The 15,970-nt window shown below is 46.1% G+C and overlaps 2 protein-coding genes across 9 annotated transcripts in view; both read left to right on the top strand.

The window, feature by feature from the left end:
- NSD3 (nuclear receptor binding SET domain protein 3) overlaps positions 1 to 11,908 on the top strand; it is a 45,851-nt gene extending 33,943 nt beyond the window's left edge. For 6 of the 7 annotated variants that reach the window (XM_083811951.1, XM_083811953.1, XM_083811949.1 and 3 more), the window contains 8 exons: positions 439 to 641; positions 1,099 to 1,211; positions 1,641 to 1,910; positions 3,686 to 3,802; positions 4,463 to 4,604; positions 5,184 to 5,290; positions 5,648 to 5,852; positions 6,707 to 11,908. In XM_083811951.1, coding sequence (XP_083668077.1) covers positions 439 to 641; positions 1,099 to 1,211; positions 1,641 to 1,910; positions 3,686 to 3,802; positions 4,463 to 4,604; positions 5,184 to 5,290; positions 5,648 to 5,852; positions 6,707 to 6,948 — 1,399 coding nt within the window. In that variant the 3' untranslated portion in view covers positions 6,949 to 11,908. Of the gene's footprint in view, positions 1 to 438; positions 642 to 1,098; positions 1,212 to 1,640; positions 1,911 to 3,685; positions 3,803 to 4,462; positions 4,605 to 5,183; positions 5,291 to 5,647; positions 5,853 to 6,706 lie in introns of those variants that run through there. The other variant, XM_083811955.1, reaches the window with a different exon arrangement.
- A 56-nt stretch (positions 11,909 to 11,964) lies between these two features.
- PLPP5 (phospholipid phosphatase 5) lies at positions 11,965 to 15,118 on the top strand. Of its 2 annotated transcripts, none has more exons than XM_083811997.1 (7): positions 11,965 to 12,073; positions 12,170 to 12,278; positions 12,536 to 12,626; positions 13,059 to 13,122; positions 13,544 to 13,702; positions 14,002 to 14,172; positions 14,305 to 15,118. In XM_083811997.1, the coding sequence occupies exons 1-7, from the start codon at positions 12,006 to 12,008 to the stop codon at positions 14,408 to 14,410; spliced, it is 768 nt and encodes a 255-aa protein (XP_083668123.1). In that variant the 5' UTR covers positions 11,965 to 12,005; the 3' UTR covers positions 14,411 to 15,118. The 2 variants fall into 2 exon arrangements, with proteins under 2 accessions (XP_083668123.1, XP_083668122.1); XM_083811996.1 differs by having other exon boundaries at positions 13,544 to 13,668.
- Positions 15,119 to 15,970: the final 852 nt, after the last annotated feature.

The following is a 15,970-nucleotide window of genomic DNA, read 5'->3' on the forward strand; positions in this document are numbered from 1 at the left end:
TGCCTTTCAAATTAAATTCTCCTGCTTTTTCCAGGCACTGCTGGATACTTGATTGCACTTACGCTGGCTCTGTAGAATGCAATAGCTGTATGGAAAACCAGGGGCTGTCTTAGAGAGCCACGATGTCCTAGCTTGTGTTTGCTGTGGGTCACCTGCAGGAACACAAGCCTCTGTAGGTGATCTTAGAAATCCACTCTTGTGCCGTGTTCTCACGAGGCTTTTCCAAAATAAGGAGTAAGAACACTGAGAACGAAGGGCTGCTTGTGTTTTGCGTGGTACTTCCCAAGTATTGCCAGAAGGAGCCTCGATTGCGTAAGGGAGGAGTTCATTTCTTTGAGAAAGGAAAACTACCGTTTATTTCTGAGTCAAGCTAAGCAAATGCAGAAGCTAAGGCTGTGGCTCACAGAACTTACGTGCTTCCTTTTTTTCTGCTTTCAGGTGGTGGCCAGCAGAGATCTGCAATCCCAGGTCTGTGCCTCTCAACATACAGGGCCTCAAACATGATATCGGGGACTTCCCAGTATTTTTCTTTGGTTCACATGACTACTATTGGGTACACCAGGGCAGAGTTTTCCCTTATGTTGAAGGAGATAAAAGCTTTGCTGAGGGGCAAACTAGTATTAACAAGACCTTCAAGAAAGGTAAAATCAAACAAAGTTTATAGTGGTTTATGACAAAAATTCCACGTGTTTGTGTCTCCATCACCACTTAACCTGCATGGGAATATTATATGGCTAGTGTTCTGTGTTCACATAAAATTGCAAACATTACGTAGATCCCTTGACTGCAGATAAAGATATCTTTAAGTGCCTACTCATTGTGTATTGTTGTGGGCAAGTTCACTTCTTCCACAAACTGGGAAATGTTAAGATGGTGCTTGGGCTCTGCTGCATGGGATCATTGTTCAACATCTCAGTACCTACTGAAAAGTATCTGATGAAATAGATTCATGATGTACTGTAATAACTCATCTTAGCTTGTATTTTTTTTATAGAGTTCTATTCCTAGCTTTAAAAAATAAAAAATGTAAATACATGTATGTATTTGATTAGCAGCAGCTGGTGCTAATTGCTTTCTATTTTGAACTCCCTTGCACAGCACTTGAAGAAGCGGCAAAGCGCTTCCAGGAGCTGAAAGCACAAAGAGAAAGTAAAGAAGCATTAGAAATTGAAAGGAATTCAAGGAAACCTCCACCTTATAAACACATTAAAGTGAGTTGGCTTCTTTCTTTTCCTTTTTTTTTTTAGTATAAGTAAGCTATGTATTTAAACAACCAGTGTTTGCAACAATTCAAGCTTAGCAAAATTCAAATAAATCATTTTGCTTTTCTTTTCAAGAATCTTTAGTTCTGTCTTCTGGTACCATAAAACATTGGTTTAGCAGAGTATCAGCAAAAGAGAGTAAGATCAACCTAAGGCAGAACTTTGCTGATTGCAAGCTGGTCTCATCTCTCTTAGATACATACTGGCTATTAAAACGTAGTTTACTTAACTCAATGTTAATATGATACAGACTGCTCTGCCTACTGAAGACCTATAGAGCCTTCTCACATCAGTTGATGATGGGCTTCAAATGAAGTTGTTCAGAATCTTTGTACGCTGTCCTCATCTTTTATTCTTTCTTTTCCCTTTGTTCTACAGTCCAACAAGGTGATAGGGAAGGTTCAGATTCAGGTAGCTGATCTGTCAGAAATCCCTCGCTGTAACTGCAAGCCATCTGATGAGAACCCCTGTGGCCTAGAGTCAGAGTGTCTGAACAGGATGCTCCAGTACGAGTGCCACCCCCAGGTGTGCCCAGCGGGAGAGCGATGTCAGAACCAGTGCTTCACCAAAAGACTCTACCCTGATGCTGAAATCATAAAAACGGATCGACGTGGATGGGGTCTCAGGACAAAACGGAACATTAAAAAGGTAGAATTACAACAAACAAAGGCTGTGATGGCCATCAGTATGGCCTAATGTGAAAACACTGCAACTTGGTGCACCTTAAGCAAACGCATATTAAAATTTCAGCACTCTCCAGTAAATGTTTTGTATTAAAAAGGCTTGAGACTTCTGTAGGTGCAGCATTAATGGTGAAATCTGTTTAGATGTTTTGACGGAAGTGTCATAACCTTGATCTTTACTCACAGAGCAAAAGTTAGCTTCAGGTGACTGTGAATTTGAATTCTATTGGTGGAGGGGAAGAGGTGACTGTCTCGTACTTCTGGGAGGAAAGAGTGTGTGTGTGTTTTCTCACTGACTACTGGGCAAAAAGGGAGAGAGCAGTCTGGAGAAGAGTAGTCTGAATGATGGTTTCTTTTCCTGGTAAGACCACTGAAGGTGATGAAATCTTGGAAGTCTTAGAGGCCTGGCAAAATAAGACACCTGGTTTTTTTTTTTTCTTCTTTTCTTCCCCTCTTCCTTACTATAAGCACAGCAAATGACAATCGCAAAATACAAGGGAAGTTCAAAGAGTGGATGGAGGCGACTGGAATTGCGAGCCCCCTTCTCAAGGGCGACTTTTTCATAAGTCTTGCCTTTGCTTTTTAAGCTGTTACACAGTGACATGCTGACGGCATTTTCCTGTTAGCTGGTTGTGTGGGGGGTCCAGTTTGCAGTATTGCTCATATGGATGTCTGGAAACAAGTCAGCTCTCATCCTCCTTGGCGCTCAGCTCTGCAGCCCGGATTTATTTCAGAAGAACTCGCGGGGAATTAATGAAGGCTTGAGGTGATCAGACTACACTGGACAACAAACATTAAAGGTTCTTAGAAGTTCAAGAAGGCAGAGAAGAACAATGAAGATAAGAGATTTCTGTTGATGGAAATGATGCTGTTTTTCCCTGCCAGGAGGTCTTTGGATATGGATCACTCTGGTTTTCCTTTACGCTGTATCACTGAACACTGTTGCTGGGGGCACCGTTCTGTGGTTCAGGTGGGATATGAGACTGCTGGTACGGGAAAAGCAAAATACTGCGCCTGAATACCAAAGTGTGAGAATCCTCTTCTACCTGGATTGCAGTCTTGCTGTACTTCGAGGCAAGCATGAGGACGATGGGCCTGGATTTCATGTCTGCTTTAACTTACCAGACAGAGGATGGGATCTGATGGACGGATGGATGTATGTTTGCTCTTACTCATGCAGGCTTTGTTGTTTCTGAACACGATGGCTGAGCGCACCTGGAGAGCAGAAGATGCAAGTGTGGCCACAGATGGAAAGGGACGCTTTAAGACTTCAGGACAAGTTATTTTTGTCATGTCACCCACGTCCTCAAGACTCTGCTCTAGAGAACTCTCTTGTTCTTGGTTGCCTTCTTATTTTCTTCAATTTGAATTTGCACTCATCTGAGTAGCAACAGTATCCTGGAGTTTCTCGTCCCAAGGAAACAGGCCGTAGTTTTGGTGGACTTTTAACTTGATGTAAGGATGGCACTGCACGTCTCAACAGAAACTGGCTGCTCTACCAGCCTGGAAGTTCAGCTGTGACGTTTTGCATTGGATGGGTCCCCGTGGGGTGGCATGTTTAGCTTCCAGTGTAATCAGAATGTAATCAGGAAAGCAGAGAGATTCTAAATTGATTCTTTTGCCATTAAGCAGTGTGGTTTTTAACTGTTGTACGTAGGTAGTGTTTAGGATAATCCACTCAAGAGATCCTTTGTCTTAGTAAGAAGCAATAAGCATGGATTTCTTATTTTTATTTTTCAGGGTGAATTTGTGAACGAATATGTTGGCGAGCTAATTGACGAAGAAGAGTGCAGATTGCGGATTAAACGTGCTCATGAAAACAGCGTGACCAATTTTTATATGTTAACTGTTACAAAGGTAAATATGGTTTCATTCACTATAAACTGTTTGTTTGCAGCTGAATGCAAAGTGATGGAGGAATCATCATTCTGTGTTCAACGCGCATAGCTCAATTTCTATACATGTGAGAAGGAGAGCTCGTGCGATTCGGTTCAGGCAAAAGGTTTCCAAGTCTTCTGTTTGTAGAGTGCATAATTTATGGCTTCAATTTGCATCAATTTTGATTTAGTGGTGTTAGTTTTGCGTGGAGTGGAAAAATGAATGTGTGGCCTGTTCGTAATGTCTTTGCAGAGCTCTTCAGTAAGATGTATAGTGGGATGTAGGCAACCGTTAGGAGTTCATAGCAATGTCAACTTATTTCCAGCTGGCACTTGGGTGCTGGTAGGAGGATAACATCTCTATTTTTCTCAAATAGAATGGGTAAAGAGATGAAACCTGTATCATAGGTTATTCATTCTGTGCCTATTTCACTTCCGTAAGCACGAGTTTTCAGATGCTTCTGCTTAAGACTAACCCTGTAGGGAAAAGTTCCTTATTTTCATTAATTTAAAATGAGCGTTTTTTTTTTTCCTGCCTTAGCCACAACTAGTCACATGTCAGCAGGAAACATCTGTTTGTTTCTAAGTGTTAAGTATGATCTGTGATACCTATGATATGTCCCTCTCTCTTTATTTGAAGGATCGGATAATAGACGCTGGTCCAAAGGGGAATTATTCTCGCTTTATGAACCATAGTTGTAATCCAAACTGTGAAACACAGAAATGGACGGTGAATGGTGACATTAGAGTTGGACTATTTGCTCTTTGTGATATTCCTGCAGGTAAAAAGATGGCACTAACTTGTGTGTATGGGCTTCTCTTACCATGGCAAAATTCCTAACTTACCCAGGTTCTTTTTTCTGAAGCTACTTAATACAAGTGACGTTTATTGGAACTTCTGTCATTTGTCGGGGCGGAGACAATTATTTGAGTTCTAGTTTTAGCAGGGATCATATAGCTAGTAGCTTCCAGCTTCAAACTGTTTCTGTTAAAGCTGAATACAGGGTTTGCTACTAAGTACAACGTTAATTCTGTGTTGTGTAAACACTTACAGTATTGATCCTTTCACCTGTACCTGCCTGGTCGGTAGTAGGTTTCTCTGTTAAGTGTTTTTACCTGAATTGTCATTTTAACCGAGTCTGTATGATAGCATAACAGCTGCTAGTTAAGTCTGATCTGGGTAGAATTTGCTACTTTGAAATTTTTTTTAAATCAGTGCACTATTTCAAGCTTGCCCTTTTGAAACATATTGCTGCTAATTCTCACAGACTACGAAGAGAGAAATGCTAATAAAATGTCATTGTCACAAGCCTGTCTTCCTCGATGTATGTGTGGGTGAATTGTTTTTCTTTTCATTTTAGGAATGGAGTTAACATTCAATTATAATTTGGATTGCCTTGGCAATGGTAGGACCGAATGTCATTGTGGAGCAGAAAACTGCAGTGGTTTCCTAGGAGTGCGTCCAAAGGTACGTGGATGAAAACTGAAGCTTCTTCTCCCAGGTCCAGAGATCTATTGAGAGTAGGGCAAAGAGAGGCTTTTGTTTTATTTAACTTCTTACTTTAGTCTATGTAATACTTTCCTCCCTTGAAAGTGTCCAGAGACTTCAGTTGTGAAACGTAGAGCTGCTGTCTCTAGGTTAAAGTTAATTTACCAGGTGGTTACTTCAAATTTATGTGAATGTGCATTCCTGGCTCTTAAAGCTTAAAAACTTATTTGAGCAAACTTAAACATAATTTGTGCAAATAACAAACCAAAGTTGATTAAATTTATTTTAATGCAAGAGATTTATAAAGTGACTGCTGTTATCCTTTGTAATTGCTAGACAGCATTTGCAACAGCAAATGAAGAGAAGGTGAAGAATGCAAAATTAAAGCAGAAGAAACGGAAAATAAAAACAGAACAGAAGCAGATGCATGAAGACAACTGCTTCCAGTGTGGAGACGGGGGAGAACTGGTTATGTGTGATAAAAAGGACTGTCCCAAAGCATACCACCTCCTATGCCTTAACCTGACTCAACCACCTTTTGGTAAGAGCTTTCATATAGATTCCTTTTCCTTCCTTCAGTAAGACAATGTTTGAGCTGAACCATAGCATCCGTTTACACTAAAACCAGCGTATTTGCTTTTGGAGTACCACCTGTTTCTAGAAATATATTGAGTAGCAGTGTTCCTGAATGGGAACCTGCGGAGAAGAGGCATTGTAATGCTTTCTAACATTCTTCTTGATGTTTCTGTTCCTTGGATAACTTTCTTTCTTTTATTTTAATTGAAATGCAGGCATCATCTTGATGTGCCAAGCTTGTCAAGCACAATTGCCTGATAGTTCAAACTGTTGACAATACTGAGCACAACATATTAGGGCTCAATCAGAAAATGTATTTAAATTATCTGTGGTATCCTGATGCACGTATCTTCCATTTGGCTGTTTCTATGTTAAGGCATAGCTTTTTGTAGCCAGGGTTCAAATTATTCAGTAACACAACATCTTAATCCAATTGCGAGATTTTGTAGAAATCCTTATCTCTTTAATCTTCCTGATCCCAAAGCCTTCAATGAAAATGATTGGAAGTCCAGATTAGTCTACGATTGAATTAAGCAGAAGGCTGCCATAAGCAAAGCTGAATATGTCACGTGCCTTTTTGCCGTATTAGAAGCGTTCCCCAAAACAGCTTATTGGCTGGAGAAAGAAGTGACGGCATCTTATCACCGGAGCAACCTGAGCGAGAGTTTTCAGTGTGGGGTTTTGTTGTTGTTGTTTTTCTGAACTTTCCTTGCATTCATCTGAACAGTTATTACATGGAATAAGGACTGAAGCCCAGTGCTGTCCCTAAAATGCACTAATTTCAGCCTCCTGTCTCTCTCTTCTCCCTTCCACCTTCAGGAAAGTGGGAATGTCCGTGGCATCAGTGTGACATCTGTAGCAATCCTGCAGTTTCATTCTGTGAGTTTTGCCCTCATTCGTTCTGTAAAGATCATGAGAAGGGAGCCTTGGTGGCGTCAGCTTTGGATGGCCGTCTCTGCTGCTCCACACATGACCCCAAATCTCCTGTGGCACCTGAGTACTGGAACAAGATAAAATGCAAATTGGAACTTCAGAATCCTGTAGAAGAAGCAAAGGAATAAATTTGGTTAGAAAACAAGGGAGAGAAGATGGGCAAATAGGCGATGAACTTGAAGAGACTGCTACGACGCATTCAGTCTTTATCATCGGAGCCGTCTTGTGTGAACTGGGAATGGGACCATTTAATCTCAACAACAGGAGCAGGCAGTGGCGTTTGTTTTTTTATTGTTTGGTCTTTCTTTTACCCTTGAATGTGCTACAGCAGCTCTTACTGTTGGAAAACAGAAGTGTCTCGGCCTTCTAAAGAAAAAAGTAGACCTTTTGACAGTGAAAAGAATATTCTGTTTAAAATACGTTCTTTGAGTGTAGAAAGCAAAGCATAGCAACATATTTATTTATTTAATTTTTAAAGGGTGTTGAAGATCTGGTTTTGATCATTCAACGTGTCTTTAAAAACAGCAAAGCCAATGTAACTTTTATGTCTAGTTTATGGAAAGAATAAACCCTCCTCACTCTGTGTAACATTCAGATACCGTAAAGGCGAATGTGGGTTTCAGACCAGGTGACGGTGAAATGCCTCCATTCCAGTACTTATTTTTAAAGGCATTTTGAGAAGGTAGGTTATGTATCATGTTAACTTGTGAATATTATTGTAAAGCTTTTCCTATGAGAAATCAGGTGTATGATTCTTTGGAAGTGCTTGTAGCACAAGATCTAATATTTTAAGGGAAGAAATCATGGTTCCTTGCTTGAGAGCTATAATGGGTGGTGTCTGCAGACAGGTGGAATTTCAGAAAGAGCTTAATTTCACAATGGTTATTTCTTTATCCTGCCTAATTTGGAAAACCTTCCTAGTTAGGGGAGCGTCCTGGCCTTGGTCACGCACTGCAGCACACGCAGACCTGAAGCCTGAATCCTGCACTCTCTTTGGCTTCTTTAGGTGAAGGATTGTTCTGTGAGTATGTATTTGCGATCTGCCAAGTCTGCACTAATTTCATGGCAGTTGTATTTCTGTGAATCTCTATTGCCTTCTTTTCAGACACCCTTTAGCTTTAAAGGAAATTTGAGTGCTTAAGGAATCCAGCCCATATTCACGGGCTTTTTGATTGAACATTTAGGGTTTTTACTTCTGGGGAGAGAGAGCTTTTAACTTTAATGTTCGTTGCTATTGGAGCTGAGAAGGATGTTAGTCCCCTACAGCACCTCTTCGGTGCGCAGGGTATTTGCCCTTTCTAGGTAATGGGATGTATTCAGAGCAGCCAACTTCAGCCTCGTGAGTTGTATTTCTTTTGTTGATCTGTAGAGGGACGGACGGGCTGCTTCAGTGAGGCTTTTGAAGTGGCTTAGGTAGGCTCCTGCTCCAGATTTTGCTTTGGAAACCTGTCCTATCCTGCAATCCTTGCACAAGGAGCTTAGGGGGATTAGTGTCCCCAGGCTGAAGTTAGTCTTTGGCCAATCTCCTCCCCTAGCCTGCAGTCTTAAAGCCCTGTGCGTCTGCCCTGGTATGGTTACAGCATCCTTTTGGTTTGTACGCTGATACTGGCCAACTTCAGGGTCGCTTTTTGCTAATGGGTGTTGAAAATAACCCTGAATGAAAAGAATTAATGTTAAGTGTTGCTGGTATCTGGCTAAATTAAGCCTTTGAATTAATTCTCAAGAACCCTCTCTCTGGAAAAGTGCTCACATAAGCCTAAGGAACATGGTGACTTCTCAGCTCAAGAAAGCAGTAGGCTGGAAAAGTTCATGTGGGATTTTGGAACATGCCTTGCTTGTGGCTGGTGACCTTCTCATTCTCAAATTTATGTGCAGGGGAAAAATTGTGTGCAATTGTAAAATTACAAAATACACTACAGTCTCTTTAAGCAGCTGCTGTGCCATTTAGCTGATCTGGCAGTTCATCTTCAGAACAGCCTGCAGATGCCTTTCCTACAGACTCGAGGGTGTCTTGGGGGCGAAACTGTGCAGATATTTCTTGGGTCAACTTATGGTACAGAAGGCTAATGGGAGATACAAAGCACTTCGTCTAGTGGTCCATACTACAGTGAATGTCTGAAACACTAATCTTGCTTGAAAGCAGTGCTATTTTTTGGTATTTTTTACAAAAAAAAAATTTCCAAGAAGGATTTTATTTTTCTTAACATTTTGTGTGACAAATGTCTCTTTTTAAGCTCTTACTGGGGGTGTTTAACCTTTCAGAAATTCCAAACATAGCTCTTGCTACGATGTCTGTAAGGCCTGATGTGTTTACTTTATGTTATTTATTAGGCTTGGTAACGTTCAAATGATTTTCTCTTGGGAAGTCAGAGCATTCTGAATATTGCAGATATGATGTAGTGTGAGTGTACCTACGTGCTTCTCTAGTTCTGTGTCCGTGGCAGCTTTCCGGCTGGAGGAGATGGCGCGGTGGTGCCAGGACGCCTTCACAACCGTGTGAAGCAGCAGAGAGCAGGCAGCAGTTAGTGAGCGTTAGCTGCCACGTGAGACGGATTGCTGTGACGAGCCGGTATGCTGAATAGTACAGAACATGTGAAGGTTTGCAAAAGGCTTTTAAAAATTTCTGAAATGCTGTGAATTGAGGCCTGCTGCTACTCTTGTGCCATGCCACTTGATGTCTTGGTTAACTTTGTTTTCAAACTTCTTACAGGTGCTCCTTTTTCCACCAAAAAATAATAATAGCCAACAGGTGGGCTTGAACTCAAAAGGGAAAACAGGAGATTGGTTTATAAGCTTGTACAATTTATGAACAAAAAGTCTGAACTGGATTTCACACTGCTGGAGTTAAGGTGAACCTTTCAAAAATCTTTAGGATTGAGATGAGCAAAGTCGAATCTTCTGTTCCGAACTCCGTTGTTCCTTAGCTGGAACACACAATCACACTTTTCCCTTACTTTTGTCTTAAATTTTGAGGTAGTACCGTGCTTCTGGTGAACACCTGTCTCTAGATCAGTAGCCTGTGCTCTCTGTATAGTATGCAGTATCTGAGCTGCTCTGCAAAGTTAACGGGACTTTGTTGTTTACTGGAGCTTTTACTCTACAGTACGCACCTTAGCACAGTGCAGATGCTCTGCAGACCATGGCCAAACGGTGCAATGGCTAGTTACTACAGTTTTATAAATACATGGTGCAAGCATTAGTTATCGTAGTTTTCCAATTATTAGTATAGATTTGTCTTATCGATAGACTGTAAGAATTGAAGGCATTTGCAGCTCAGGAAGGATGACATTAAAGGCAATTTTTGGGCAAATTACCTTCTCTGGTCACCACCATGGTCTTAGAGAATCTGTTAGAATGGAGTAATAGGGCTGGAATGTTAATTTTGGCCTTTCTTCTAAAAACTTGTTATCTTAATTTCAGGATAGAATGGGAAAGACACAATTACTAGACGTAATTAACAATGAGCATAAAATCTGTATATATTGAAACTTTACAGAAATATTTGGGTGGGGTGGGGGAGGAGGGTGGGAGGGGGATGTCCAACGCTGGTACGAAGTAGTCACTTTAACATTGAAACCTCTGCCTCATTGAATTCAGGGTTTAATGTACTTGAAGCTCTGCAGTTCCTTATACAGCTTTTTTTTTTTTTTTAATTTATACACGACTTTTTTGTATACTACATTGAAAATGTCTTTAACTTTCCTGCAGTTACTTTCTGCTCCCAGTGTACAGTGAATCTATGGCAAACGGGAGAGTTTTTCAGAGCAGATGTCTCAGACCTGTGTGTTCAGGACGTGTAGTGCATGAGACATGGCAACCCTTGGGTAACGCTGTCCGTTTGCTTTCAGTTTTACATCAGCTTCCCCCCGCCATTATCTTTGTGTAGCAAAACCATTTGCACTTACGATACACTCCTATATGTTGGATGTATTCACAATGTTGTTCTGAGAAAAAAGAAAAAAGAAAAAAAAAAAATCCCTATTCTGTTCTATTCCTGAGCGGCGAGCTCAGGTCCTTGCTGCCCCGTGAGGGGCTCTCACTGCTCGGGAGTGGGGAATCGTGAAGCTGGAAGGCCAGCTGCGCTTGGCGCAGGAGACTTTGGTAATTAATGGGCAAACAAAAAGGGAAATCGCACAGGAATTTGCCAAAGCCATTCACCCACCCGCTGTTTCTCCTGCGGTACTGAGTGCACGGGGGCTTTCCGTGCGCGGCCCTCGCAGGCACCTCGCACGGCCTCGCGCCGGGTGCTTTGGGGACTCCTCGGTCACTTTGCTTTGTAAACGGACTGGATGAAAGAGCTTCACGTTCCTTGGTCGGACTGTATCTCACTCTGGTGTCGCTTTTCCTTTTTAACCCGATCATGTTGCCACAGAACGCGGTGCTAGGTGCCGTTAGCTGCCTGGCCCCGAGGGCTGCGGTGGGTGCACAACGCAGACACCTGCAGGCTCCGTCTCCATTTCCATGTACTATCTGTAACGATGACCTTTGTAGAGTCGTTATTTCTGTAGACTTTGTTTATCTGTACCAAACTTTGTAGATTCTGTGAAATGTTATTTTAACGAAATCACTTGAGTCTTTACTAGCAACGCATCACTATTCACTGAAGTCAATAGTAAGAGTTTTTGGAAGCTGACTAGAAGCTCTCGACACTAACGAAGTAGTGTTCAATTTCCCTGGCGATGTTCCACTGGGGCATTACTGTATTATGACTTGATGTTGCCGCATAGACTTTGAGATATACGATATTTTGGGGGGTTTTGTTGTTCGGCCTACGTTCTCTTGCATAGTGTGAAACCTGTAAAGCTTGGTTAACCTGTACATAGATAGCTTACTGTCCACTAGGTATAGCGTACTTAGAATTGCCTGTAATATTTTAGCTTCTTACTGAATGTGTGTGATGGTAGGACCATATAATTTTTGTACATTCTATTTACTGAGATGTTGCCTTTTTTTATTTTACAAATACTTTGGAATTCGGATGTGGTTTTTGCTTCCGTGAGGATTCATTTGGAAAGGTTTTTAACGACATTCCACTGATCTGAAATTTTGCTTGAGGTTGACTTCAATAAATCGTTCTGAATGTTCCAAGGCCCGGCCGCTTCCCGATGCGGGGGGGGGACCGGGAGGGGACCGGGGGGGCCGGGGCCGCTCCGCCCCGGGCTGAGGCGGGGCCGGGGCCGGCGCCATGCGGGCGGGCGCGGCGGGGCTGGCGGCGGAGGCGGCGGTCAGGGGGCTGCTGGCGGCCGCCCTCGTGTGAGTCCGGGGGGGGGGGGGGGACCGGAGGGGGGGGACCGGGACGCCGGGGGGGCCCCACCCGAGCCGCCCCGAGCCGCCCCGGTGCCCCCGCAGGGTGCTGGAGGCGCTGCCGCCCTTCGAGCGCGTGGTGCAGGCCGAGGAGCTGTGGCTCTACAGGAACCCCTTCGTGGAGGCCGAGCGCGTCCCCGCCGTGCCCATGTTCGTAAGTCGGCCGGGCCGCGGGCTCCGAGGCAGGGCCCGGGGGCCAGAAGCACCCCCAGCGCCCGGGGTCCTTCGTGGGAGGCACCGGGCGCGGTGGGGGCTGGCGTCTGTGTAGCGCTGCCGGGGCCTCACCGAGCTTACCGCTGTTAGTGCTCGTTACCGGCCTCGCGTCCCGGTCACAGGGCCCGCGGCGTGCAGGTCCCTTGAGTCCCCTTGAAATCCGCGTCGCTAACGGACCTCGCTTTGGTTTTGCGGCAGTTCATCGCCTTCCTCTCGCCCTTACTGCTGATTGTCCTGGCCAGGCTGTCCCTGGGCGCTGACCAAGACGACACGCGGGAGGCCTGCCTGGGTGAGCTGCTCGCCTCCCCCCTGCCCTCCCGCTGCGACCCCGGGGCTGTGGTGTCGCAGACGAGCCCGTGGCTCTTGCCAGGGCGCAGACACCGTGCTGGGGGCGTTAAGGCCGAGCTGCGAGGCTCCTGCCGGCCTTTGCAGCATCGCAGCACATCGGGCAGGGGCACGGGCTGTGCTCGCGGAGCTGTCAGGCTCGGGGCGGTGTCCTTCCCAGCACGGCTGGGCTGCGCTCAGCCTCCTTGCAGCCCCTGTCCCAGGGCGACAGGCCCTTGTTCCTCGCCGCAGGGGCAAGGCGAAGCTCGGCCGGAGCAAGCCAGAGCCGGGGGCCGAATCCGGAAGCGTGGCAGCACCGGCAGCTCCGCCTGCGGGGCTCCCCTGCGCCGAGGCGGGGTTTGTGCGGCACTGACGTGAGCTCTCTGCTCTCTCCTAGCTGCCAGCCTCGCTCTCGTCCTCAACGGGGTTTTCACCAACACCCTGAAGCTCGTGGTGGGCAGGTGAGACGGTTGTCCCGCTCCTGGCTGCGCGGAGCCGGGCTGGGAGGTGTGCCTGCACGATGGCAGAGCTGGGAAGTGGGAGTGGGGGCTAGAAACTGAAGCTGGACATGCTCAGCCGAGAAACAAACGTGTGTTTTTCCAGCTGTAAGGATAATTTAGTATTAGAACAGATATTGGCAGGGATCTGCTGTCCTCTGAGCATCATTTAAATGGGCAGGTAGAGGCCTGCACCAGGGAGGAGCGCGCTGGCGCACGTACGAGGAGGAGATGGGGTGGTTGCACCCCTCTGGGCCGCCTGGCAGGATGGCACAAAGCCACCCGTGCTGCGTGGCGTTCCTCAGGCTGCGCGAGGGGGCACATCGAGGCCTCCCGAGCGTCCTCTGGGAGCGCAGGGGCTACGTGCTTTGCTTCTCTGCCCCAGGCCGCGGCCAGACTTCTTCTATCGATGCTTCCCGGACGGACGAGCGAACGCGGAGCTGGCGTGCACAGGCGACCCCAGCATCGTGGCTGAGGGACGCAAAAGCTTCCCCAGCGGCCACGCTTCTTGTAAGTCCTCGGCATCCCCAGGCAACGAAGCATGGTGAGCAGAAACCTGGGGAGAGGGGGTTGGTTTCGTGCACCCCACAGCTCTGTCTGCATTCATTGGCTTCCTAAAAGGTAATCTGAAGCTGTGTGTAACTCCTGGGAGGAGGGATGCTTGCCAAGCACCGGCTGCTGGGGCTCCCCCCTCGCTCAGGAGCCGCCGCTTCCCTTGGCTTCCATGAGCAGGGCAGGCGTCCTCCGCCAGCCCTTCTGCTTCCGCAGGGGCGAGGGCACAGGTTGGCTGAGGGTGCACAGCAGAGCCCGGCGCCGTTCCTGAAGCAAATCGTTCTCTTCCAGTTGCCTTTGCTGGTCTCGCCTTCTCTGCCTTCTACCTGGCCGGGAAGCTGCACTGCTTTGCTCCCGGCCAGCGTGGCACGGCTCTGCGGCTCTGCGCCTTCCTCCTCCCCCTGTTCATCGCCACCCTCATCGCCTTGTCCCGCACCTGCGACTACAAGCACCACTGGCAGGGTGGGTCGGCTGCAGGCGTGGACGGGGCAGGCACCGCCGGGTGCCCCGAGCTGAAAAGCAGCGTGCTGGAAAACATTGCCGAGGCTCGTGAGGGTAAAAGGAAGCTAACGCTTTCCTGGTCTTGCCTTGCAGATGTGCTGGTCGGCTCGGCGATTGGCTTCGTGCTTGCGTACCTCTGCTACAGGCAGTATTACCCTCCTCTGACGGACTCCATGTGCCACAAACCGTCTCTGTCTAAATCCAAACAGCTGCCAGCGCACCAAGAAAAGTCTGCGACTTCCAGCTTTCACCTGGACATATAACGAGGGGCTCTGTCCTGCTGGCGCCTTTCCTTCCGCTCCTTGGGTGACGGGGCAGGGGAGGCTGGAGGAGGTTGGTCCCGGCCCACAAGAATTGTCTCAAAAGGGCCTGAAATGAGCCTGAAAACCAAACGGGAACTCTTCTCTGCAGCGTTGGTAAGTTGTGCTGTTCAGGGGGCCTGTGTTCAGTGTTTGTGAGTTTTGTAGGCGTCCCTTCCTCTGGACCCAATGCAAAGCGAGTTGAGCAGCCAGTGTGCAAGCCTGCAGCAGGACAGCCCGGCTATGGAAGGTCCTGAAGCTGAAAACTGGAACAGTGTGACTGTGTTGTGCCGTGTCTGGGGGGTGGTGTTGGGTCTGGGCCGGACAGCTCGGCCAGATGTCTCCCTTCAACCCGGCCGCGCTGTCCCACTCCTCACGGGAACTGTGTCGTAGTGAGCGCAGGGCCTGTCTGGTGCCGGGGTGACGTGCGTCTTTTCAGTCGGAGCTGAACTCATTTAGAGTAATAAGCGCGAGGCTGCAGCCTTTAACCAAGTGGGGGAGAGAGAGAAGATGCAGCTAGCGTGATTGTTCTGTGCGTTACTGTGCTAGCCCTGTTTTTTTTTTTTTCCTCTAATTTGGCAAATAAAGGAGTTTAATTTTTCAAACGAGCTGTGGTACTGAAAACTTCACTTCAGTGGCTGGGTTTATGGCTGTATAAACAAACCATTTACTGTGGTATGTCTGCGTGGGTTTCTAGGTGGATATTTCTCTTTCTTTGTGGCTTTAATAGAGTTGTAAAGAGATGACAATCAGCAGAAAATGCAATAGCGTCTTAGAGCAAACCATGGTTTGCTTTCTCAGAGGAAAGGCAGAGCGCTGCTGAGAAACCCAAGGTACAGCTGTATGGCAGGACTGTCGTACGTGGCTGTTTCTCACTAGTTTTACACAGATGAGTGTGTTCTTTGTCATGTGTATACACGTGCACACAGCAAGGGTGAGACTGCAGCACAGCGAGGCACCTGTGCCTCTGCCAAGCCCAGAGAATGACAATAACGAACACACTGCCCCTGTATCGTCAGCTTGAGCCACAGAAGCCCTGTATGACCCTGCAGCTTTAGTAAAAGTTACAGAAATAGCTTAACTTTCCTTTAAGATTTTGCAAATGTAAGTTCTTCAACCCACTCCCTCTCCTCCAAACATGAACACAACAGAGTCATCTATTTATTTATTTTGGCTTTTACTGGAAAAGACATTAAATAACATTTAAAATTCTTTTTTTCTTTCTTTCTCTTTTTTTTTTAACAAAGTGCATAACTTAAAAAGCTGATCATGAATTGAATGTCCTATGTTAAGACTGTTCCTTTTCCTACTCTTGTAGGAGACGCTTTAGCAATCAGTAATTCAGGCTCCGACTGAGCAGCATGTCTGTTTCTGCAGTCAGGTAAAAGAACAGCTTCAGTTCCTTTGGGGTGGGAGGAGGTTGTAGGCTGCAAACAACACCTTTCAGATAGTGCAAATAA

This window comes from Anser anser (genome assembly GCF_964211835.1).
Source record: "Anser anser genome assembly, chromosome: 26".
NCBI lineage: Eukaryota > Metazoa > Chordata > Aves > Anseriformes > Anatidae > Anser > Anser anser.

What these genes read in the sequence shown, in the direction of transcription:
- PLPP5 (XM_083811996.1), top strand. Translation starts at nt 12,006, where the DNA reads ATGCGGGCGGGCGCGGCGGGGCTGGCGGCGGAGGCGGCGGTCAGGGGG. An exon ending in CTGCTGGCGGCCGCCCTCGT is followed by an intron (nt 12,074 to 12,169) that starts GTGAGTCCGGGG and finishes GTGCCCCCGCAG; the next exon opens with GGTGCTGGAGGCGCTGCCGC. An exon ending in CTACAAGCACCACTGGCAGG is followed by an intron (nt 14,173 to 14,304) that starts GTGGGTCGGCTG and finishes CTTGCCTTGCAG; the next exon opens with ATGTGCTGGTCGGCTCGGCG.